At 41.3% G+C, this 26,564-nt stretch overlaps 1 protein-coding gene across 1 annotated transcript in view; it reads right to left on the reverse strand.

Annotated features, from left to right (window-relative positions):
* The window catches only part of TIAM1 (TIAM Rac1 associated GEF 1), a gene marked incomplete at its 5' end in the record, with an annotated part of 515,782 nt that overhangs the window by 91,507 nt on the left and 397,711 nt on the right, over positions 1 to 26,564 (reverse strand). The window contains 3 exons of the mRNA XM_082624561.1: positions 4,890 to 5,075; positions 6,965 to 7,189; positions 22,746 to 22,918. Coding sequence (XP_082480687.1) covers positions 4,890 to 5,075; positions 6,965 to 7,189; positions 22,746 to 22,918 — 584 coding nt within the window. The remainder of the gene's footprint in view (positions 1 to 4,889; positions 5,076 to 6,964; positions 7,190 to 22,745; positions 22,919 to 26,564) is intronic.

Consider the following 26,564-nt stretch of genomic DNA (forward strand, 5'->3'; position numbering starts at 1 on the left):
AAATGGTCCTCGAAAGGAGGGGGTTTTCCATTATCCTTCACTTTCCTCCTTCCCCGAAACATGAAAACTACCACTATTAATTTTTTGCTTACATCCTTCCAGACTTTATTTCCAAGCAAATATCTATATAATCTTTTTACAAAAATGGGAATGTACTAAACGTATTTGGCAATTCTGTCATTTTCACTTAAAATACGGTATGCATCTTTTTATTAAAACAAATTTTAACTTCGGAAAAAAAATGTATTTTTTTTTAAAAAGGAAGCTAAACTCTGTTGAGATATTTGCAAGGTGCCAGTGACCCAGACAAATAGTTCAATATTGCAGAAGGGAACATGCCAAATCTAAATCTGCCACCGTGATCGCCACTCAGGCATATGCAGGATCTCTATGAGGACTCCACATCGTCTTGCCAGGCAATCCTTCAGGCTTGAACTTTATACTACAGGTTGTAAGCAAAGTCCCAGGAACTTGAGGGAACTTCTGCTAGGAGGTCTCAATAGGCCATGCATGGGCTCTCCTTTCAAAAGAGGGAGTGTCAGGAGGTACAGCGAGTTGGACTTGAAACTTCTCCACCTGCTCTTTGTCACTGGAGGTATATATCTCGGAACCTACTTGTCATAGATTCCCACACGGTCAACTCCCAATGTGATGGCTGCCAACTGGCAGCATTCTCAGGGATGAATACTGTTGGGTAACACAGGGGACCCCCCCCCAGCAGTCAACACGTTGGTTACAAGGCACACCCTTCTGGGGTTTTCAGTATTGACAGGGTAAACACCCTGGAAGCCCCATGAGTAGATTGGCAAAGACCCCCCACGTCTATCAAAACCAGGAATCAAAACAGTTTCTCCGGAATTTAAAAAAAAAAAAAATGTCATGAAGAACCTAGGGGTAAAACGGGAATAAAGACACAGACCTACTTGAGAATGGACTTGAGGATATGGGGAGGGGGAAGGGTAAGCTGTGACAAAGCGAAAGAGAGGCATGGACATATATACACTACCAAACGTAAGGTAGATAGATAGTGGGAAGCAGCTGCAGGGCACAGGGAGATCAGCTCGGTGCTTTGTGACCGCCTGGAGGGGTGGGATGGGGAGGGTGGGAGGGAGGGAGATGCATGAGGGAAGGGATGTGGGAACAGATGTATATGTATGACTGATTCACTTTGTTATAAAGCAGAAACTAATAAAAAAAAAAAAGAAAAAAAAAGTTTCTCTACGAGGGTATTAGGGGGAAAGTTTTGGTCCCAATCAAAAAAGAGGAGGGAGCTGAGAGGTCTTGTATTTTCTCAGCTTAGCACATAAGAAAACCCAGATCAGGGTATGTGAAAATGTAGTACTCAAGACAATGGTGGGAAAGCGCTCCCAGAAAGAGTTCTAACCCACTATTACACTCAAGGTGTTGTAGGGAACAAAATCAACAAAGGGCACATGTTTACGTTAAATATGTAAACATTTTCTCTTCTCTATTTTCATCACGTTCTAAGCTAAAGGTAAACAAAGGTTATAAAAGGAATAAATGATAATGTGCTGACACACATAGATGTTCACATAACTACGTCAATATCAGTTAAGCTTATCGTCACAAAATGATGCTAAGAACCACTGTATAAATGGTATTAAAGCTAAAAATTCTAGAAAAAAATATACATGCGGTCTCATATTTATAAATAGATACATATACACATACATGTAGGCAGATACACACACATACCCAAACACACACCCACATTTGTCCCTCAGTATCCATGGGGAATTGGTTCCAGGACCCCTGAAGATACCAAAATCCTCCCATCCTCAAGTCCCTTATATATAATGGCATAGCATTTACATATAACCTACATAACAATCTCCTGTGTACTTTAAATCATCTCTAGATTACTTATAATACATAATACTATGTAAATCTATGTAAACAGTTGTAAGGACAATGTAAATATTATGTAAATAGTTGGGCAAATTCAAGTTTTGCTTTTTAGAACTTTTTGTAATTTATTTTTTTGAATATTTTCAATCCATGGTTGGTTGAATCCCCAGATGCAGAACCTGTGGAAACAAAGGGTTGAGTGTGTGTGTGTGTGTGTGTGTGTGTGTGTGTGTCATAGCATACATCAATATCTGAGCTTCTTGTGTTTGCCTGATTGTTTACTTCTTTATTATCATCTCTCCCACAAGAATATAGGCTCCAATAGGTCAAGAACTCTGGAGTCATTCGCTGCTATAACCCTAATCAGAGGACAGTAACTGACATATGCCAGGCACTCACATTTATTTGTTGACTGAATGAATAAATCAACAAACACCGAAAAGCAGAAGCAGAGATCCTACATAACACAGTCACAACAATTAAACAGTAACTCTTTCGTGTATAATTTTAGAAAAGCACAGTCCAGAAGAGAAATGCTAACAACCATAAATACTCTCAGTTACCAGCTGACCAGTTAGTTTAGTCTGTTTAACAAATGGACTGTTTATTTAAGGTTCTTACAGTAACTTCTCTAAACTGTTGGGGGCCTTGTAAACTGCAAAAGTTACTGCTGCTCCCAAGACAATAATGCCTCAAAATGAGCAAAGGGATTGAGAAGAAAAGGAAAAAAAGAACTGGCAAAAGAACTGCTGGACAAGAGCTCAAGAGTTTCTCAATGATCTTGGCCCAGACAGTGCCTCTCTTTGTGGCCGGAACCTGATTACTCTATCATTCTGCTCATCTGTGCAAATAAGAACAATGATTACCTTCTTTCAAAGAGTACAGCGGGGACCCTTCAGTTAATTACTGAAAATCACTGAGCATCATGGGAGGCCCTCCTGGTGAATGGTACTTCAAGTTTAGCTCAAATCTCCTTCTCTAGCCCTGTTGCCCTCACACCTCCTCCTCCCATGCTCCCCACTTAATAGAAGAAAAAAAAAAAAGTCTGGACAAAGGCTAAATTGAAGAATGTTTCAACCCCAAGGAGAAAAAAATTATCTGGGGTCAAATGACAAGGAGAGAAGGAAAAAATAAGTAACCAATAAATCAGACAGTAAAAATTCCCTGCCCAGGATCTTCTATAGGAGAGAGAGCAACAAACAGGAAGAGATACCCAACAGGCTTGCTTAACTTGTTCTGATTGAAACGTCTCATGGAAAAGAGAAGTTTGCAAGGACATATACACACCCAGAACCACTGCTGCAGCTAGCAAAAAAAAAAAAGAACAAAGGAACAGAGAGTGGCACATATGGAATTAAATATTCTCCTTCAAAATTACTGACCAAATAAACTTAAAAGAGTTACTAACCCTCCCACCCCCATCGTCTGCTGGTCAGATTTTAATAGCCTGTCCATCAAAAGAAAAGTACATGCAAATCACAGATATTGAGACAGAGGAAATTAGAAGGTCTGGAGATAAATTATGGAAGGGTAATTCAGTGGCTTCTACTTCCCCGTCTCTGAGAGGTTAGCTCCAATGGCTTTGAAGAAAATAATAAAGGCACAGAAGTTCTAGGTTGACAGCAAAATTATTTTCTCCAAAGTCTACCAAGCCCAGGAGAAGGAAAGAGCCTTCTGGATAGCTTGGGATTTAGTATTAATACTGATGCCACATCATGGGTATCATAAGCTTCCTTAATAAAAATGCTCCCTCAATTTACGACATTCTCACAGTGTGGTAAACAAGAATTTTTATCCCAATATTTTTGCAGAACAGGCAAACTGAGATTTGGCTAAGTTACAAAGTGGTGTCCAGGTCTCACAGAAACAGACCGAGAGCCACAAACTGAAAACTGTTTGCCAGATTTAGTCATCACAGCACTTTGATCCATCCTTACTAAAAAACAGGACTTAATAGCTATATGGAGAGGTGGTAGCCAGGGAGACCAAGAGCTGAGCTGTAATTAGTAGAACAAATCAGGATGCCAGTTTTAATAACTCCAGAAATTTGTTTAAGACTTCTTTAAAAATGTAAATCTACCCTAATTATCTGAATGATGATGCTAATCTATTTATAAAGAATACAAACGGCTCTGACTGAATTACAGCTCTGAATTCAATGGAAGGGTACAGCTGACACGGCAAGCCAAGAGCAGCACAGCTAAGGCTCTTCAAGGCGGTTTCTGGAACCTTGGACTTAACATTTAATTTCACAGCAAATGTGCTAAGGTGCAGTACATTTTAAGTGGGTGTTGATTTGGATGGGCTAAAAGCATGTTACTCGCATAGCAATTTTTGAGAAAAAAGGGGCCCAAAGTACATAAAGCTGTGCGCAATTTAGCAAGTACATGAAAGTACAGATTGCAGACATACAACTACACAACCTGCCGCTCTGGAGGTCAGATGAAAATTCTCTTCCCCAAGCAACTACATATGTTGGGCTGATAAACACAGAAGGTCATGGCCTTCTTCAAATGCATCAGGTATTTATGGTCACCAAAACCATGGTAAAAAATAAAGTGAAAAGGAAGATTTCCAAAGAGATCTATGTTCAATATATGGTGTATGTGTTTCCATGTGGGCAAGTGAGAGAGAGAAAAAACACATTTACACATGAGAGAACAAGCTTTCCACTTACCATTTCCATGAGGTAAATATAAAAAGTATGTATTGGGGTTAAAAACATGACACTGCCTAAAAATGACATGAGTTATCCACAAGCACCACATGCAAAGATCTCTTAAGGTAATACCTTTCATATTTTCTTTGCACAATAATTAAGGGACCATCAAGAGAGGCTTAAGTAATAAATGTCAGAATAGATTCAAGTGAAGATTTGCATCCATGACCCAGGGAGGACATATCAGAAATCCACAGAGAGCAGTAAACTAGAAAACTACTTCAGAGACTCTTGTCAAGTCGGGCTCAGGATTAATAGTCAAGATGAATATTTTTTCAAAAATTCATTAGCTTTTACTCACCAGCGCATGAAAAGATGATACAGAAAAGATTCCAAGGCGGCCCATTGCCACTTTCGTTGGACGGCTTGCAAAGGCAAGTAGCCTTTTAGGGTTGGGGAGCTCCCCACCTTGGAGGCTGGCTAAATAACAGCGGTAGCGAAACAGGTCCATTTGGAACTGTTCAAGATTCTGCTCCCAAACAAAGATCTACAGTGGTGAAAATATGGGAAAAGAGTGGGGAGAAAGAGGGAAAACAAGTGTTAATTTTATCGCACACAAATGTACAAATTTCTGTTATAAAGGTATTAATTTTAGTCCTAAGGGGTAAATACCAGGTACCCTAAATTTCTTAGGTAATAGGTCAAGTATTACTGTTTCCATAGCTTACATGCTTTTCTGCAAACATCTATAGACATAAATTCAGTATGATAAATAGAAGAGCTATCCTTAGTTGCTCTCTTCCCTCCCATCATAGATTTCACATTTGCGGCCATGATATGTCCATTAGCTCCAGGCTCTGGACCACAAATCCAAGGGAGAAGACGTAAAAAAATGGAGGATTTCCAGCACTGAAGAATTATATGACTTACCAAGAGGTGGATTTTCATAGGAAGACAATGAAGAAGAAAAGTGAGGTGATTTCAAAATCAGAGGCAAATAAGCCAAGAGCTTTGGGGAAGAGGTGGGTGGTAGAGAGTACAGGGTGGGACAGTGGAAAACTAGATGGTGTAGACCCAGACTCTGGAATACATAGTTCCAACCAGAGGATATATCCAAGATATTTCCACATTTTTCAAAATGGCAAAATAATACCTACCTCCTGAGGCTGATGTGATGGTTGAATAAGATAATGCAAGAATAAGAGTGGGACCAGGGTCTGGCATATAGTGAAGGCTCAGAGATGTTAGCTATGATGTGGATATTGATTAATGGTTGATATCTACCTTTTTACTTCAACTTAAAATACAGTGTTAGTGTAAACACATATCCATAGCACTATTCACAACAGTCAAATAATGGAAACAGCCCAAACGTCTATCAACAGATGAATGGGTAAACAAATTGTGGCATATACATACAATGGAATAATATTCAGCCATAAAAGGAATGAAGTATGCATACTGAACTGTGGATCAATCTCCAAAACATTATGCTAACTGAAAGATGTCAGACACAAAAGGTCACATATTATGCAAGTGCATTTTTATGAAACATCCGAAATTGGTAAATCCATAGAGACAGAATGCCAGGGCAGAGGGGAACAACAGCTTAAAAGGTATGGGTTTCCTTTTGAGGTAGATGACAATGTGTTGGAACTAGACAGAGGTTGTGGTTACTCAACATTGTAAATGTACTAAATGCCACTGAATTGTATGCTTTAAAGTGGTTAATTTTGTGTTATGTGAATTTTACCTCTGTTTAAAAAAAAATACAGTACCGGGTAATAGAGGGAAAGAACAGACAGAGAGAAATATGGAAGATCACATGCTGGTCAATTATTTAAATAGTGTTTATTCACATAGTTATTTCCCAACATATTAGGCAAAGTTTCAAAGTGTTACTAGGTGGCTATCACTGACTTTAAAACAACTAAATTGAAGGCAAAAATGTCCTCTCTTATCTCATGAAATCTTTCCCTTTCAGCATGAAATATACTTGTGCACATATACAGCAATTATACATATATTTTTAAAACACACTCTACCTTTCCCCAAATTTAGAAGTCTAAATTTATTGAGGAGTCAGGAATGAATCCCCATCACAGTTAAGCACCAAGTTAACCTGATAACGTGGGGAATGAAATTGCAGACTTTCCAGTTACACAGATCCCCAAGAACAGCATGCCATTGGTAGGAGCGGATGGGCTCTGCTATTAGATTTCTGTCTTTCATTCAATTTAATATTGTTCCCTTTAGTTCATAACAATCAACTGTGAACAATGGGTGAGGAAAACTGACAGTCACAATAAAGAATTTAGCAGTCAGGATGACAAGCTGACAGCGAGATAACCGATCATGTTTCTTGATTCCAAGGCAGCAGAAAAACTTTCAAGACCTAAGGATTTTGCCCACGTCTAAACACGGAAGAACAATTACCTGATCTAATATAGTTTTCTTCTTCTTTGAATCAGTGACTGAAGACAGCTGCATTTCGCCCATTTTCTTCATCTTTTCATCCATATCAATCTTCTGTTCCAGTTTTTTGATTTCCGACTTCAGCAGTTGGAGCGTGTCTTCTTTGTGATGGTGCCTTGCGACAGCGGCTGCACAGGCAGAATGGATGGCAGTGATCCAGTTCTCCAGCTCCGTCTGGCTGGTGGTCTGTGATGGGGGAGGTGGGGGCCAAGAAGAAACAGCCACCTCTTAGGTTATCATAGACAAACCAGTGCATTTCCAGACAAGCCATGGCTGGGACTCAAGGAGGCAGGTCTAGACACCCCATGAGGAAGGCTAACCTTTCTGAACTCCTCCTTCAGAGAACACCTAAAAGAAGTTAGTCTTAGGTCAGACACCAACCCCCCCACCCCACCCCCAGCCCCCAACAGCTGATGGGAATGAGGCCACCATGTCTGCTCACCCAGTGTACTTACTGAACTCACTTGTTGCAGTGGACCAAACATGTGTCCCCCACCCCCCAATTCAAACACTGAAATCATAACCCTCAGTGTGATGGTATTAGGAGGTGGAGACTTTGGGAGGTAATTAGGTCATGAGGGTGGAGTCTTCATACAGGGGATTAGTGACCTTCTAAGAAAGAGGCCAAAGAGCTAGCTAGCTCCCTTCTACCATGTGAGGACACAACAAGAAGACAGCCATCTATGAATCACAGAATGGGCCTGACCAGAACCCAACCATGCTTCCACCCTGATCTCAGACTTCCAGCCTCCAGAATGTTTCTAAGCCACCCAGTCTACGGTAGTTTGCACTAAAATACTTGTATATGTGATAATCCTATACAGACAGCTTAGTTTCCAGTTAAGTGGGTTGCTATGAAGCAAAGGTCAGTTTCCAGAGAGGACTGGTCAGTTCCATGGTACGAGTGAGGCCGAGGGATATTACTGGCCAAGGAAGATGCAACAAACCTTCCCCCAGTGAACCACAGTGACCCCAATCCACAGGTCCCCTGCCAGAGCCAAGCAGCCATGACAAAACTAGGGCTGGGAAGGTAGTTCAAGGAGGGAGAAGCAATACCGTCTTAGGGAAGTGTCTAGGAATAGCAACCACTCAGCAGGATCCCAGCCACTAAGAATGACCAGGTCAAAAGGGATTTAAAGACAATGCTGGGTAACACCCACCAATGGGCAGGTAACCTCAAAGTGGGCTTGCTGTGACTCACAGCGTTCTGAAAGGCAAAAGTTGGGGGGATAGCTCATGTGTAACAATGTGCCATGATTAATTCTTTAGGAACTCAATCAATGAGTATCGCCTCAAACCTAGAGAAGTTTAGTAAATGCTCAGAAGTTAGCTCATCTGAACAAAGGGTCTTTTTGGCTACTTCAATATTAAAGTAGCTGACGGCATCATTTTTCACGCACAAAACACTGTTATTTTTTTTCCCCCCTCTGATGCATCTTCTTAGTTTCCTGACTCATTTGAGCCATGGTTTGCAAACAAAATGCTATTAACAGGACCCCACCCACATGACTGAAATTTAAGTGAAGGCACCACCGCAGGTGTCTATATTATTTCTGAATCTCATCATATTCCACAAAAGAAACTGCATCAAATGTTACAACTGGTGTCTGCCAGCAGAGACACCACACACTGGACAAACCTAGACAATCTGTCAGTTGTTATGTTTACTACAAAATATTTGCCTGTATCTAAAGAAGACTTCAGTAGCTAGGCATTCTCCTAAAGAAACAGCAGAAGTACCACCTGATAAAGCAAATGGAATCATTTTGTGAGGACTGAGTGGGAAAAAAAGAAGAGAAAAAGACATTGGACGTCAAAGGTAAACACTTGTAGGTAGAGAAAGTTAGGAAAAAAGGCAATGTGTGTATATGAGATTCATCTTTTTTTTCACTACACACCTAGGACTTAATCATCTTATAATTGGAAGCTTAGAACTGACTAAGCTTAGAACTGACTACCTTTATCCATTTCACCCCCCATTCCTCCCTTTAATTCTTTGAGAGTTAAAAACTCCACTTCAAATTCTTAATATTTAATCTCCTCTTGGAAAGTAACTACGTTACATTTTGTCTTTGTATATCACTTTAAAGTTATTCAAGAAAAACACAGACTTTAAGATCCCCCAACATATAAAACCACCATGCTTCCTCCTGCCTAGTGCAACTAAAACGTTTGCTGTCTCTCCATGCCTCAGCACCAGTGGGTATTTTGCCAGATGGGGTTATTCACCGCCCCCTTCCCCCCACTTTCTAAAATTTATTAGAGAAGGAATCAGTTCAGATGGGAAAACAATCAAGTAAGGATTCTTTTCTGAAAGAAAAACTTCCAAGAAGAAAATACCAAGTGCTGGTGAAGATATGGAGCAACCCGAGTTCTTATGAGCTGCTGGAGAGTAAACTGGTATAACTGGTTTGGAAAACTATTTGGTATTACTTCCTAAAGTGGAATATATGTACACCTTGTGACGCCCGAAATGCACTTGTGGGTATATTCTCAAGAGAAATGCATTCCTGTGCTCACGGAAATATATGTCCCAAAATGTTCACAGCAGTACAACTTGCAATGGACAAAACTGGAAACTATCCCAACACCTGTCTACAGGACACTGAATGAATCATGTGTATAATCACACAGTGCCACACTACACAGCAACGAGAATGAAAGACCAGGAACTACCCACTACAATATGGATAAATCTCACACACGTAACATCGAGGAAAAGAAGCCAGACACAGAAGAGTATAGACTATAAGACTCTATTTATATAAAGTACAAACACAGGCAAAACTAATGTACACTGTTAGAAGTCAGAAGAGTTGTTTGACGGGAATTGTGGGGAGAGGGGTAGCATCTGGAAGGAAGCATAGGGAGGTCTCTGGGGTGCTGGCCACATTGTGCTTCTGGATCTGGGTGCTGGTTATGTGAGTGTTATGTCACGGGTGTGCCCAGCTTGTGAAACATCATCAAGATGTGTACTTTTCTGTGTATATGGCATCCTTTAATAGACAGTTTAAAAAAGATCCTTCCAAGATATATGACCCTAATATTTAAGCATACTTTTTCTATAACTATCTTAAAAAATATTACCCTTCAGAGTCTATTTTTCAGGAAAAATTGTCACTGCAAGATTGTAATGGAAGTTCCCAACAGCATGACCTTTTCCAGCATCACTTCTTTGTCCTCTAAAGTGCCTGGCAGCATCTGATAAACAGCTAGTCCCCTGAGCCAAAATATGCTTTTCCCTTTTGTATGCACAGCTCCATGGAAACAAGGAGCTTTTAGATGTGAAGGGAGCTGGTGTTTTCACCCATGTGAAAAGGATACTGGGGGGTGTTTCAGATGGAATCCATGCAGAGGTAGCATGTCACTAATGAAGAGAGGATGTGTCTCCAGTAAAAACAGCTGGTGCATCAGTGCTCAGTGAGAGGTCAGTATCTATTCCCCCAAGACGATCCTCACTCATCTCTGCCTCCCCTCCCCCTCCTCCACCCCCAGCCCAGGGGAAGAAAAGTAAATACCTACAACCCTGACATAATATCTGAGGGATAGTTAGAAAGAGCTTAAAACTCCTGATACAAACTCTGCTAAATACAAGTTATAAACTTAACATTTTAAATAAATATATTCATCTAGAAGGGGTCCAGGTGACAATTTTACAGATGAAGAAACTAAAGCCCAGTAAAATTAGAGATGACCCAGTCCTTTATTATAAACCCTGATCTCCGTCAATCCTATTCTTTAAAACAATTTTTTTTAATATGCTACACACACCACTCCAGAGCCCCGCCCCCCAGCTCTCACCAATTGCTCTAAAAACCAAGCTGTGGGGTTTTTAGCGTTGCCCACTCCTTTTGAGCTCTCCCTAGGGACACAGAGGGATGGAATTTTCCTGGTCCCTGTGAAGTTAGGTGTGGCTATGCCATTTGCCTGGGGCCAATGAATCTGAGTAGAAGCACCATGTGTTACTAGTAAACAAAAGCCTGATTCACCCTATTCTTGTCCTTTTGCTTGCAGTCCTGGAATTGTGGGGCAAGATGGAGCTTCTGTCAGCCTGGGTCCCTAAGTGTCTAGGATGAGAAGAGCTTCATAGACAATGTCCTACGGACACATGGCCAGAATGAAAAGGTATGTTAAGCCATGGAGATGTGAGGGTTGTTCCTTACTGCAGCATAATCTAACCCATCCTGACTGATACACTAGCAAAGTAAGAATTCCATTTCAAAATAAGTAATGTTTTTTAAATAAGAGTCTGTATAATACACTGTTACCCTCCAAGAGGAGCCACAAGCTGATAGGTTCTGCAGAACAACAGCTTTTTGGTCTCTTCACTTAATGTAAAGAGAGCTCCTTCTTCCTTCTGCCTGTGAGATTCTCCTCAAACTCAGCCAGGGGCAACACACCCCATTCTCATGTCAGAGAGTTTATGTTTGCCTCCCACTTAAGAGGTGGAAATGAAGGAAACCGATACTAGTTGATGAAGCTCAACATCCTTTGAAAGGTGTAGCTATCCTGGAATTTATTTATTCAAGAGAAAGGAAGATGGTGGTTGCCAGTGGTTAGGGGAAGAGGAAAATGGGGAGTTCGATGGGTACAGAGTTTCAGTTCTACAAGATGAAAAGATCTCTGGAGATGGATGGTGGTGATGGGTACACAACAATGTGAATGCACTTAATGCCACTGAACTGTGCCCTTGGACACAGTTAAGATGATATGTTATGTATATTTTAGCACAACTTAAAATTTTTTAAATAAGATAAAATAAAAAGAAGGGGAAAAAACATACCAAGTCTCACAACCTAGAGAAAGATGTTTAGAAAAGTATGATCACAGCATTATGAAAAATATAGCCATCAGCCTTTTAACCATTAAGTACGCTCAAGTCTCCAACTGCTTTTAAAACCTGTCAGAGGCTGAAGGCAATTCCATTAGAGAGAATTTTTGCTCCTACTGTCCTGCCTAAATAAAACAGCAGTCTCTTCCATTCTCTACCATTAGGACACATCAATTTCCAAGGACAATTCACTAAATGAGCTTTTCAGCAGAGTCTGTCCTTTGGCAGCGGCCTACACGGGCTACGTGTGACTGAGAGGGTGGGAAAGACGGCGCTGACTGCTGTCAGCAGCAGGTTAAGTAGAGACAACTCTTGAAACAGTTCCTAGCCGTTTGCAGGCTTAACACTTCTGAGCTGATCACAGCAGACCACTAACTTGATACTGTGTTCTCCAGTGTGGCCACGCCAGGATTTCAACTCTGACGTGCTAGAAAAAGCTTTTCAAAGCCGCCAACCGTGCATCACCTTCTCGAACCAGGCAAGTTTAATTAGGGATACCAGGTCCACTCCAGCGCCCTCCATCAGAATCCAGTGGTCAGAAAGGCAGGAAGGAGAGACCACCAAGTGGTACCGTCTCAACTTCTTCCACATGCATCACTTTCCACTAAACAAACGGCAGCAGACAGGTAGAGAGAGTGAATTGTGTGCTTCTTCCTTTTTGCCTGCTGGGGATGCCATAAATACTGTATAAAGTTCAGGGAAGGAAATAAGCAAAGTTCTTGCTGACAGAGGAATATAATCAGCAAAAAGTGCATTTTGCATAAGAGCCCCTTTGAGCGCAGAGTTAAGATGAAGCACAGGGCTTCATCATGTATTTAAATAGATCCAGCTTCAATTACCCAACTGAATGGAGGATACTTCGTGATTCCAGATAATCAATGGTTTACGTGAGTGGCAGGAAAGGGAAATTCATTTTAAACAAGAGAGGTACTAGAGAATATATGCCAGATCCAGGAAACTAAAATGTCAGATAATTTGAGTTTATAGAAGCACAAGAATAACTGTAAAGTAGGTTGAACTTTTTTCCACTTTAAAAAAACAAAAAGGAGAATAAAGTTATGCATTAATTTTAAGAGGCTAGGTGGGAATGAAGTTCCTGTGTGAGTTCCTGAAACGTCTTTTTTCTCATTGGTTCTCTGCTTAACACATTTTAGAGTTTTACTTATACAAGACTTAATTAAACCATCAATGTTAATACCTATAAAGAGAATGACAGATATGACCCCATAATTGTAATCTGGGGCTCCTCTCATCCACTGGAGAAAGTCATGTAACTGGGCACCACTCCCACCCTTACCTCCCACCTCTCACCCACCCCAGGTGAACTCTTTCAAGAATAAGAGAGGCGGGCTTCCCTGGTGGCGCAGTGGTTGGGAGTCCGCCCACCGATGCAGGGGATGCGGTTTCGTGCCCCGGTCTGGGAGGATCCCACATGCCGCGGAGCGGCTGGGGCCGTGGCCGCTGAGCCTGCGCGTCCGGAGCCTGTGCTCCGCGGCGGGACAGGCCACAACAGTGAGAGGCCCGCGTACCACAAAAAAAAAAAAAAAAAGAATAAGAGAGGCTCCAGGCTCCAGGAAGCCAGACACACAAAAAGGAACTGTTTACTGCAAACAAAGGAACACATGGAAACCTGACCCAGTGAGTGGCCATGGCAAAGCTGAGTAGCCCCCAGAAAAGGCCAACAAATATTATCAACTGGATCCCCTCCACAAAAGGCCTCCCAATCTGTTCATGCTGTCATAGCCACCAGTAGATGACAATGTGCACTGATGAGATCCAAGCACTTCTTTGGTATCTCATACTTAAATGTGGTCAGACAACTAAGGATCACCAGACATGTGATGAAAAGCCTCCAGCATAAAAGGCAGACACCAGAGCACATGGATGAGTTAACACGGTGACTGCTATGCATGAGGTCTAGAGAGAGACAAGATTGAAGCAGGAGGATAAAGGGCCAGGGGAGGGCAGGCTCCAGGGGAAAAAAACAGTACTAATCAACTATTTAATGAATTGGAGATTTAGAAAATATTGTGAAGTAACCAGAAATAAGCAAATTAAGCAGGAAAAAAAAAGATAATCATTAACTATGGGCAAAAAACAAAATGTTGTTCAAGAAAGGAAATAAAATGATAGTACACTATTTGGCTCAGCAGCTGATACTATTTATATGGTCATACAGCAAGGTGACATCAAAACAGCGTAACAGGGCTTCCCTGGTGGCGCAGTGGTTGAGAGTCCACCTGCCGATGCAGGGGACATGGGTTTGTGCCCCGGTCCGGGAAGATCCCACATGCCGCGGAGCGGCTGGGCCCGTGAGCCATGGCCGCTGAGCCTGCGTGTCGGAGCCTGTGCTCCACAATGGGAGAGGCCACAACAGTGACAGGCCCGAATACCGCAAAAAAACAAAAAAAAAACAAAAAAAAAACAGCGTAACAGGGACTACCAATTTAACCCCAAATTTTCATGTAACCATATAGAAAATGAGGAAAGGAGAATGTGTATACAATACAGCTAGATATTCATCTATCATAACAGAAAATCAGTAGTTAATGTCTAAGGTCAGTTAAGACATAGTATTGAGGCAGGCTGGGACCTGGGACCCTTTGCTGCATTACTTGCACCTGGACAAACATCTCCACCAGCAATAGAATACAAAGTAACTATAAGGGACTAAAAATAACTGCATACACATGTGCAGTTGGAGCAAATTATGAACAATAAGATACAAAAAGACCAAAAACCCAACTGCCACTTTTGAGGTGTCAGGAGCACAAGCAGGGTACTGTGCATGATCCCTGTGCATAGCACCACCAAGGGGGCGGGCAAACCACCCCTCCTGCCCGACCCACCAATCCATCCCCACCCTCACCCCATTGAAGGGTCAAGCTTGCCCCCCTTCAGAGAGTGAGCAAGGGAAACTGTTACTTGTTTCTCTCCCTCATGTTGCAGCTCCAGTCCCAGTAAAGTCTTGCCAGAACTTCTCATCTCGCCTCTTACCAATTTCTACTGATTAAGGAGTCCAAGAATCCTGGTCAGTAACAGTATAAGCATATTGATGAGAAATGAGGGTAAATGCAAGAAAAAGCAAACAAACAAAACAAAACAACAACAAAAAAAAAACAGTTAAAATAGTGGAGTACAGTTGCTTAAGGGAATGAGGATTGGAAGAGAGGGTAAGGAAGTATGGGAAGAGAATTTCACTTTAATTCTTTTAACGTTAATTGAAGTATTTAAAACTATGTGTTCAAAACAGAAACCGACTCACAGACATAGAAAACAAACTCATGGTTATCAAAGGGGAAAGGCAGCAGGGGGTAGGGGGATAAATTAGGAGTTTGGGATTAGCAGATACAAACTATTACATATAAATTAGATAAACAACCAGGTTCTACTGTGTAGCACAGGGAACTACATTCGACATCTTGTAATAAACTATAATGGAAAAGAATCTGAAAAAAGTATATATATAACTGAATCACTTTGCCGTACACTTGAAACAAATACAACACTGTAAATCAACTATACTTCAATTACATAAATAAATAAATAAATAAATGAAGCTATCTGTTCATATTGACTTAAATACAAATTTAAAATATTGTAAAAAGGAAGAGGAATACTGTTAGTAACACTATTTGGATGATACATAACAGTATACAAATTATATGCAAAAATCTAACTCGGCCACAATTACATCTCTGCACTGTACTTTTTTTTTTAAAGTTGAGATAGTAAGCGGCAGAGCTAGGACTAGAACTCAGGGGTTTTTTTGTTTTTATTTATTTTTTTATTTATTTAGAAGATGTTGGGGGTAGGAGTTTAATAATTAATTTATTTATTTTTGCTGTGTTGGGTCTTCATTTCTGTGCGAGGGCTTTCTCTAGTTGTGGCAAGCGGGGGCCACTCTTCATCAAGGTGCACGGGCCTCTCACTATCGTGGCCTCTCTTGTTGTGGAGCACAGGCTCCAGACACACAGGCTCAGTAGTTGTGGCTCACGAGCCTAGTTGCTCCACGGCATGTGGGATCTTCCCAGACCAGGGCGCGAACCTGCGTCCCCTGCATTAGCAGGCAGATTCTCAACCACTGAGCCACCAGGGAAGCCCCTGTGCACTGTACTTTTAACAAATGTGGAGAAACCTCTGAACACATTAATAGCAGGGCATGCACTGCAAACAATTACCAGCCCTGTGCATCATTTTGCACTTCAACATCCATACTCTCCCACAATACTCTCCTTAGAGCAGGGCCAATGGCACCTCATCCTTTGCAAAGGCCCCCTCTGGTACTGGGAATGGGCTGGGTCCAGGAGGGACCCCATTCACTTTCTCCCCTTCAGGGAGCTCTCTGATCCTCTATCCCAAATGGGGCATTCATAGGATGCCCTAAGGAGCTCTTGAACTTGAGTCTATGGCTCGTGGGTCATATCTGCTATTTCTTTCACCAGATGGCATGAGATTGAGCCACCAGAATGGTGCTGACAAGATGATCTGGGTTGAGTCCAATTCTTTACAGAGATTAAAAAATTTGGCCTGGAGTTCCACACATGCCATCGGTGACCCTTCTTCACAACCAACTTATGCCAAAACCAAAGGTAAATATTTCTAAGTGGCTGGCGAGAGGCAGGGAAATGATCTACAGTGATGAGAAAACAGGACTTAGCTAGAGACCAAGTCAACACTTAACAATGAGAATACAGACCAAACATTGAATTTGTCATATCTCTAGATACCTCCAAGTTAGGAGGGATATAAACATCAGGGAAGATCAAATTAAGATCCTAGATGATTTCATTAGACAGACGAAAACCACAAAGATAAAATTTCAAAGAGGTAAATCTAAGTTCTGCATTTGGACTTTTCAAAAAATCTATTAAAATAAGATGGAGAAGACCTTGATGCTGAGGGCTGGAGAGACCACAAGCTGGGTATGAGTCATCCGTTTGTTGTGGTTTCTAATAAATTAAGGAATTGACACCAGCATCATGGAGGAAATGAGAGGAACAGGAACCAAAATGCAGGCGGCACAGGGTGGAACCTGACAGGGTGTCAGGTTCTGGAACACGAGAGAGAACGTCAAGGAGAGGAACTGAATCATTGGGAGACTGGCTCGGAAACCGCAAGCAGGGAGACCTAAACAGGAGACATGGTGGAGGGAAATGAGAGCTGTTTTCAAGTATTTAGAAGGTTATGAGAAAGAATAAGCAGGAAAGGCTTACTTTAAACTCTGGGGGAGAATATGGAAGCAAAGGGAAATGGCAAAAGTCACCGGAAAGGACGTATTATCTCAACATGGCGAAGAACTTTCTAGAACTTGGAGCCAACTAACAAAGGAGATGGTTAAAGAGCTGGGAGCTTCCCAGGGATGGAAGTTGTCCAGATGTCCAGGCTGACCAGCTGCGGGGGGCCTTGCAGAGATGGTGCCTACCTTACGAGGGAGGCTGGATGTTAATCTACTCAAGTCCAAGATACTAAATCCTTTCTAAAGTCTTTTCTACCAAGTCCACGTGATGCTCCTTGTGAAAGAGGATTTCCAGATTTTTTCTTAATCTGGCTGCCCTTGTCCAGGGCATATGCCAATGACCTTCATCGAGTCTGATACGTACAACCAGATGTGGCACTTGAAGATAATTCCCCAGAGCATGATAAAACTCAAAGCCTTAGACTTTTCACACAGAAGCCACACTCAACTTCTGTAAAGATACTTGGGGAACTAGTCTCATTTTCTTATAATTAAAATGCTAACTATATAACATTTATTGAGCATTTGCTATCAGATACCTGACTTGCATTACCACATCCAATCCCCAACTCAACATAAAGATACAAATACTATTCTTCTTTTAAAAGGGTCTTTTTAAAATATGCATGCTATAAAAATTAGGAGTTGGGGATCAGCAATATATATATATATATTTATTTATTTTTATATATATATGCATGCCGTAGCCTCATACAAGTGACATTCCTAATGATAAGAAACATTCTATGGAAAGGCAGTGACCCCTTAGAGATAATATTTTCTACGCTTCTTTAGATATATAATTGCATACGATTTTCTACCCAATCAGGCATCATTCTCACTCTGCCTGCTAACTATGTTCCCAAGGCATTTAATATAGGAATTTAAAACTAATATTAGGATACGTTACCATAAAAGTCACTGAGCTTTTTGGAATTGTAACATCCTCCCATAATGGATGAAGAGAGGGCCAAGAGGAAACGGTACTTTGTAGGTGATGGGTGCTATTTCTGGCTTCTAGTTGGAGGGAAGAACGCTAATTAAAATAGTTTAAATGCAGGAGCTATAGCCTCCCTTTGCAGACAGGGTAGCACTTCTTCTATATAAGCTGCTCTAACATTCATGCCCATTCCCACCCCCATCTGGCACACAAAACCCCTTTTCTACTTCTGCTGGTAACATGAATCTCCTTTCCATGGGCGAATCTGAATAACAGCATCAGATCAGAAGCATACGAGCTCCGGAAACTATGTGCGCTGAACTGAGCCCCGGGGCTGGAATAACCTACAAATTATTTCCATAATCGTGCTTGATCTCCCTCGCTTTAGCCTCACCCCCTACACACACAGGTTCCTTTCAAATTCAGCCCCTCCAGAGTCATGTGGATTACAATAAGTAGAAGGTAGAAAATGCCCTCATGGACCCTAAAGAGCAGTAATTTCCTCTGAAAAGGTTCATTTTGTGCTCTATCCCACGTAAGTAGCATAAAAATTTCACCAAAACAAGAGGACACAGAGGTTTTCATGAATAAGGTCCTATGTTGCCACAAAAGAATTTTATTCAATGTGACCTAATGGGTATTCAGATTCTATTAGCAATTTTATGGCCAGGAAAGTCCTTTCAAAAGGAATTCACATCATGGGTGTGTAGGTAAAAAAGAGAGTATCCTGAAATCAATAAGATTATCATCTAACCTGTATAATGAGGCAACAATGGCCAAAATCAAGTTAGTTTTGAAATATTCCCAGTGAGTGGCTTAATTCTAAGAATGAGAAAAAGTCACTTTTTACTGTAATCACTGATTCTTGCCCATGTTCTTCTTAGGGTAAGTAGTAATAGTAATGGGATAAATAATATACTTAGACAATAAGGGGCTTCGGCGAAAGAGAGGCTTGGTTTGAATCCAGCCCCAACACTCAGTAACTGTGACTTGACATCGAATCATTAGCCTCTGTAAGCCTTAGCTTCACAAAAGGCGGTACACAATCCACATCAATTAGTCAAAATATGGATACACAATCTAATTCACTGATTTCTGGAAGAATTAAGTGGATTCACATTGTAAAACACTTTCAAGGCAGTGGCACACAATAAGGGTGCAGTCAAAGATAACTGCTGGTATCATAATAATGTTATTATTGTTGTTATTGTTAAAGTAGTTAGGCATTTCCTCATTTGCAAGATATCCCATTAATTAATAAAAAGCTATGCTAGATTTGGAAACACAATGGTTTATAAGTTATGTAGAAGAATATTTTCAGGAAACAGAGCATGTAGATTTTTTTAATAGGATACACAAAGCACTACCCATTAGGGAAGACTTGAGAAACGAGACTACATTAAAATCTAAAAGTTTTGGTATAACAAAGAATAACTTTAAGAGAGTAGAAGGCTAGCCACCTAATGGAAAAGGATATCTGCAATGCATATAGTCAACAAAGAGATGATATACAAATTATGTAAAAAACTGCTATGAATCATCAAGAGAAGAAAGACGACTAAATGGAAAAAGAGGCAGGAGACTGAAATAGAAACTTCACAAAAGATGATATTGAAATAGTCATTAAACCCATAAAAATGTGCTCAACTTCATACTAATAGTTTTTAAAAAAAGATCTGACAATAACATGTGTGGACAAGGATGAGGAAGAACTGGAATTCTCCTAGGCTGCTGATGGGAGCATAAATTATTTCAATAATTTTGGAAACTGACAGTATCTAGGAGACTTGAATGTGTGCATATATCCCATGACCCAGCAATGGCAGTCCTAGGTATGTACCAAAAGAAATGTGGACAAATGTATCCTGAACATAGATAGAAGAATGAATACTCATAGCAATACTGCTCAGGATCCCTACAAACTGGGGTCAACTCAAATGCACATATGGAAAGGTGGTCATACATCTCAGTTAGCCTAGGACTATTGAAACTTATGCCTATGATCCTGGCGTAACTGTTAATAGTGCCGCTATAACTCTTAAAATTGTCTAGTCTCTAAAGTGTCCTCATGAGTCCATCAGAAGCAATGGGAGAATAAGAACCTCAAAAAGATGATCCTCCATAAAAGCAATAACAACACTGGCAAAAATTGTCAAGATGGACTTTTTCAGAACTCTGGAAATTAAGTCTTGCGACTTAATTGAGGTGCATTTATTGAAAAAAAAAAAGGCTGAATCTCAGTAACAATATTAAGTATAAGGGTATCTTACTGCACTATTCTCGTCATCTCTCTATCTCCACATTCATGTGAAAACCAGCAGTCAAACAGCCACTGAAGGGGGCAGAATGGGTTTGGAGCTCCCCCAAAACACCATTCTCAGAAAAGTCATTATCTGACCTGTTTAATACTGCATAAGAAATCCCCATTCACAGGGCTTGTAGCTATTTGACTCGACTCAGAACTCATTCATGTACACAGCCCTTTACTCCAGGTCGGTTTGTAAAAAGCAATCAGTGACAACTGTTTAATATCACAGTTGCCTGAGGTTGTGGTAACAGCTGGGGCAAAACAGAGTTGACTGAGAAACTTTAGGAAAAGCTGGGGAGTAAGATATCCATAGTCCTCAGAATTTAGAAGGTCACATACATGCACAGAACTGTACACATGCTCAGAAAACCCTGAGAAGGCCCTGTGCTCACCCCTCAGGCTGATCTCGAGGCTCTCTGCAAACAGAGGTGAAGACTACGGCAGAGCTGTAAACTAACTGCCTAAGTGTTGAAGAGGTACATACAGAGGTCCTTGGGAAAGAGTAAGAGATTTATTACTTCTGGGCACTTAAAGTAATCTCTCCAATCATTAGAGAATATCAGTAGTGAAATAAAAATTATTCTCTTTTAAAAAGAACCAAATACAAATTCTAAAGTTAAAATGTAGAATAAATGAAGTGAAAAATTCAACAGAGGGGCTCAAGAGCAGATTTGAACTGGCAAAAAAAAAAAGAATCAGTGAACTTGAAGTAGGTCAACTGAGTCTATCCAGTCTAAGCAGCAAAACAAAAAAAGAATACAGAAAGATGAACAGAGTCTCAGAGATCTATGAGACACAATCAAGCATACTAACTTAAACATAATAGGTGTCCCAGAAGGAGAAGAGAGAAGAGACATGAGCAGGAAGATTATTTGAAAAAATAACAGCTGAAAACTTTCCAAATGTGATTCAAACACGTATATACATCAGTACATCCAAGAAACTCAAAAAATTCCAGGTATAATAAACTGAAAGAAATCAATATTTAAACATATCATAATCAAACTGTTTAAAGACAAATATAAAATCCCCAAAGTAGCAAGAACAAAGCAACTTATCTATAAAAGGGATCCTCTTAAGATTAACAGGTGATTTCTCATTAGAATCCATGAGGGCCAGATGGCAATACAGTGACATTTTCAAAGCATTGAAATAAGACTGTCAATCAAGAATTCTATATCCAGCAAAACTATCTTCAAACATGGAGGAGAAATGAAGACATTCCCAGATGAACAAAAGTGTTCTGGCTTAGATAATATAATACATGTTCACTCTATTCAACCAGTAAGCTGCATGTATTCATGTAACGTTGTAGGGTGCTAGAACCTTCTGTTTCTTGTCCTGAGTGGTGGTTACTTTGTGACACTTCATTGAGCAATAAATTCATGTTTGTGCACTCCTCCTTATGTGTGTTTTACATCATAGATTGAAAGAAAGAAAAAATACATGCTTTTTGATTGTTCACAAAAAAAATTACTACTTTATATTTCTTACTTTAATTGCCCAAATGGAAATAACTATAGGGGACAAACCCAGAAACATGGTGAAATAACCTATTACTCTCTGCCATGCCTTTATTCCAACTCTCTCTGTGGCATGGAATATCTTCACTGTCAATTTCACTCAGTTCATCCCTACTCTTCCTTTACCATTCACTGTCAAGGTTTACCACATCATAAAGACCAATTCATTCCAATGTCTGTCTTCCATATTATATGTGAACACTTTCAAGTGTAGAAACTGTATCAAAATATCTTCTTGGTATTCTCAATATCACTATGCATAGCATATAGGAAGCATGGAATAAAGGCTTGAGGAATTCCTGTATTATGGGAATAAATGAAGAAAGCCTAACTAACACCACAAAAAGTATATCACAACTGACCAAACTCAAAGGATTCCCTATAGAAGCAAATGTTAACCCTGAAGTGATAAGCAGGTTGGTATGTTTTAATACAATTAACCATCAACCTTCAAGAACTTTCAGTACGAAGTTCTGAAAAGATGAGGAAGAGAAACTGGCTGGGTATAGCTAGTCATTTCTGCTATATCATGATTTTACTTTATGAGTAATATTAGAAGAGAACATATTATGATGAAAACTTTTGACAGCACAAATCATGTCTAAATTAAGGAATTCATGATCCCTTCTCTAAAGTGCTACACAAATGATATCGAGACTACAGTGAAAAATCCTTCAACCCACACCCCTCCTCAGGCTTCACTGTGGAGGCCTCTGGGTGAGTTCAATCATTCCTGGAACTCAGTATAGACATTTATTTTGTCATTCATCGTTTTTGTTCCTATAATGTGCAAAAGATAGAACTCACCACTCAAAGGAAAACAGGGTGAGGTACATGGGCAGGAGACGAAGGTATCTGGTAAGAGATCTGAAATGCTCTGCAAAGGAGGAGCCCAACAAACCTGAAAAAGGAAGGCATCACCCAGGGAATTGCTGAGGCAGAAGACGAAGTCCTTCTTGGGGTGCTCAGGCACGGCCTGCACGATGCTGTTCTCCACCCAGACGGCATGCTTGGGGATGCTGTTGTGGTCTATTCCAGACCTACCATCGCCCTCGTAGAAAAAGAGCGTGCACCCTGAGGAAACAGAATGAGGGTCTGCGTGAGTATTTGGGGCTCATGCAACCAAAAAGTCTGTAGTGGAAACTGTTGCTTGTGCCCTGTTACCAGGAAAGGGCTGGAAATGAGTGTGAAACCTAGGAAGTAAAGAGAATGGGGCTATGCTTGTACTAAGTCTTGGACGGGCTTGGACAGAGACTTTTTTTTTTTTTTTAATTGAAGTATAGTTGATTTACAATGTTGTGTTAAGACTCTTAAATTACAGTTTCGCCATTCATGCCCTCAAGTTCTTTAAGATCTTACTTCCTGTTTTAGAATGTGACAGATATCCTCACAGGCATATGGGGGTCTGATGGCTCCTCTGGCCAGTGGTGGCTGTACATTCAGCTCCTCAGGCCTGAACAGCAAGCACCGCTGAGGGAGGACCGGCACCAGTTCTGCCCCACTGGAGTCTCTCCCAATATGTCTCATAGGATATGCAACCAGAGAACACAGTTTATTGGGGTTTTTGATTATGCCCTTGGAGAAAACAAAATATAACACTGGCTTTAGGTGCTTTCAGGATAAGGAAAGAAATGACAGACTTTCAGTCTCAGATCTTTTCTATAAAATGTTTTTCTAGAGATCAGCCATGTCCTTGTCCCTCCTGGAAGAGGAAATGCATGGCACACATATGAAGGCCTGGGGGAGGCCAGAGGCCTGGTCCACACTTAATTATACTGTGAAACTAAATGAGACAGGAGCAATAGAAACCTCTCCTACATTTGTGGCAAGGTGGGTTCCATAGATACCCTCCGTTATGGCCTACACGTGAGGAGCACTTTATTAGTAATTACTCACTGAGCACTTGCTCTCAAGTCATCATTTCAGGGGAAACCTGGGCCCAGCTTTCTGACTCTTTAACGTCAACATAAGCCACTTGGCCCGTCTTCAGCACCTTTCTTACCACAAACAAGGGCCACCCTTTATGTGAATCACAAAGACTTCCAAGTACCATCTACGCGCCTGCAGTATGAACTTCTGTAAAGCAAATTCATAACTGACAACGTAGAATGATGGGGATCAATGGAAAAGTCACATGAGTGCAAAGGCGATTTTTCCTAGCCCGTAATATTTCACAGGAGCATGTAACAGCTGCTGGATGCAATGTCCCCCAGCACAGCCGCATGCAGCACGCTGGCACGCGAGGCCCACTCGTTTCACAGTGTTTGCCTTGGTACAGCCTGACCGTGAGCTCTGCCTAAACGTCTACTGCACGGAGTTCCTGAATTTCATGGTTTTATAACTATTGTCCTTGTCTCCATAATTCAGGAGTTTCAATTCTTCCTCTAATCCATTCAAGTTACAGTCACTTTTTTTTCTTCAGGCTGTACGTTTTCTGTGATATTTCTTGTTGGAAATTAGGACTGTTATGAGAGTAATTTTAGTAGGGTTTTGTTTTCTATTTTTTTAAGTTTTGTAGTAATAAGTTGCTTACCTATAATTTAATTATATACTTACGGAGTGTTCTATTTTTCTTATAATTCCTGTTATTTTGAAGATCTCAAGTTTTTACAGGAACACAGAGGTCACATTCGGAATCATCTATACCTCTCTTTCCATGTCTTAAGCTAACATAGATTCAGAGACACAAAAAGAAAAGAAATGGAAAGGGGAGGCCCTTTTCCTCCAAATCTGAGGTTCCTGAGGTGGGGCAGTCTTGCTGAATGAGGGACATTTGGTGAAGTCGGGAGACATTTTTGGCTGTCACAACTTGGGGGTGGGGAACAGAAGGAGGTGAGTAGCGGACAGGGATGCTGCTAAACATCCTACAATGCCCAGGACAGGCCTCATGACAAAGAATTATCCAGAAAATGTCACTAGGCCTTCTGTTGAGAAACCTTGCTCTAAATAATCCTTAGGACTAATATTACACTAATGATGAACAGATCCGTAAAAGAAAAAGAGCAACACAGCTTTACCATAGTTTGAGAACAGACACTGAAGTCTATAGATAATGGATACGGGGCATCCACACATTGAACATCTTATGTCTTCCCAAATTGCTGTTTTCATAATTTTTCAACGTTGGTTTACAATCGCCCGTGACAGTGGGTGGTTAAAAATCAGCTTGTACTCAATTATCTACATGCTCCAATTTTAAGACTAATGAGAAGCAGCAAATCTGGGAACCACGTGGTCCCTGGTAACAGGTCCATTTACCTTCATCTTCACTTGAACATAATCTGTATGCTTTTCAGTTGTGGATGGAGACACTCCAGAGATTAATTCTAAATAAAACCTTTTTTTTTTGTAAAATTAATTATTCTGTCAAAAGTGAAAGAAACTTTGGAGAATTTTCTAGCCTACGGTTCCCAGGTACTCTGCTTTTTATTTCTCCATATCCAAGCCCAAGTCAGAAGCAAGCCCTGCCTTTGAATGGCAAGGACAAGCCCCAAGTTTCTCAATATATAATGGGACCTGTCAGGAGTAAGAAGCAAAGGACTCGGCAGCTCTGTGCTCTGGGCCTGGATCCTGACAGATTGTGTCACTCAGATCTGGGTCACCAAGAAAGTGAAGCCTCCCTCCTCTAAGAGGTGTGTGGGCTGAGCACCCACACCTTGCCTCCCTTGATCATTTATTTATTCTCTAAAGAACAGCAGAAACAAAACAGCCCCCGCTTCCACGTCCCAAGTAAACCACCACCTAATTATTTTTATTCCACACCACTAACAGTGTTATCCTCATATTTAGTGTAAGAATCACCTGGGAAGCCTGTTTAAACCACAAATTCCGGGCCTGTCATGGGCTGAATTATATGCCCCCAAGTTCCTATGCCGAAGTCCTAACCCAGGGCCTCCGAATATGGCTGTATGTGGAGATAAGGTCTTTACAGAGGTAATGAAAATTAAACGAGGTCATAAGGGTGGGCCCTAATCCAATATGACTGCTGTCCTTATAAGAAGAAGGGATTTGGGGGCTTCCCTGGTGGCGCAGTGGTTGAGAGTCCACCTGCTGATGCAGGGGACGTGGGTTCGTGCCCCGGTCCAGGAAGATCCCACATGCCGCAGAGCGGCTAGGCCCGTGAGCCATGGCCGCTGAGCCTGCGTGTCTGGAGCCTGTGCTCCACAACGGGAGAGGCCACAACAGTGAGAGGCCAGCGTACCGCAAAAAAAAAAAAAAAAAAAACAAGAGGGGATTTGGACATAGACAGGTACAGAGGGAGGACGTGAAGATACTAGAAGAAGATGGCCATTTGCAAGCCCAGGAGCAAGGCCTCAGAAAACACCAAACCTGATGACACCTTGATCTGAGACTTCTAGGGTCCAAGACTGTGAGAAAATAAAGTTCTTTTGTTTAAGCCACCCAGTCTGTGGTACTCTGTTATAGCAGCTCCAGTACAGGGACTAATACAGGGCCCCACCTCCAAACTGTGAGATTTGGCAGGTATGGATATAACCCAGGAAGCATCTCAGGTGACCATGACTGCCGGTGGTCTTCTAATCATGTTGTTAAAAACCCAGCATTGGGGCTTCCCTGGTGGCGCAGTGGTTGAGAGTCCGCCTGCCGAGGCAGGGGACGCGGGTTCGTGTCCCGGTCTGGGAGGGTCCCGCGTGCCGTGGAGCGGCTGGGCCCGTGGGCCATGGCTGCTGGGCCTGCGCGTCCGGAGGCTGTGCTCCGCAAT

Source organism: Mesoplodon mirus, assembly GCF_964341445.2.
Source record: "Mesoplodon mirus genome assembly, chromosome: 6".
In the NCBI taxonomy this organism is placed as follows: Eukaryota; Metazoa; Chordata; class Mammalia; order Artiodactyla; family Ziphiidae; genus Mesoplodon; species Mesoplodon mirus.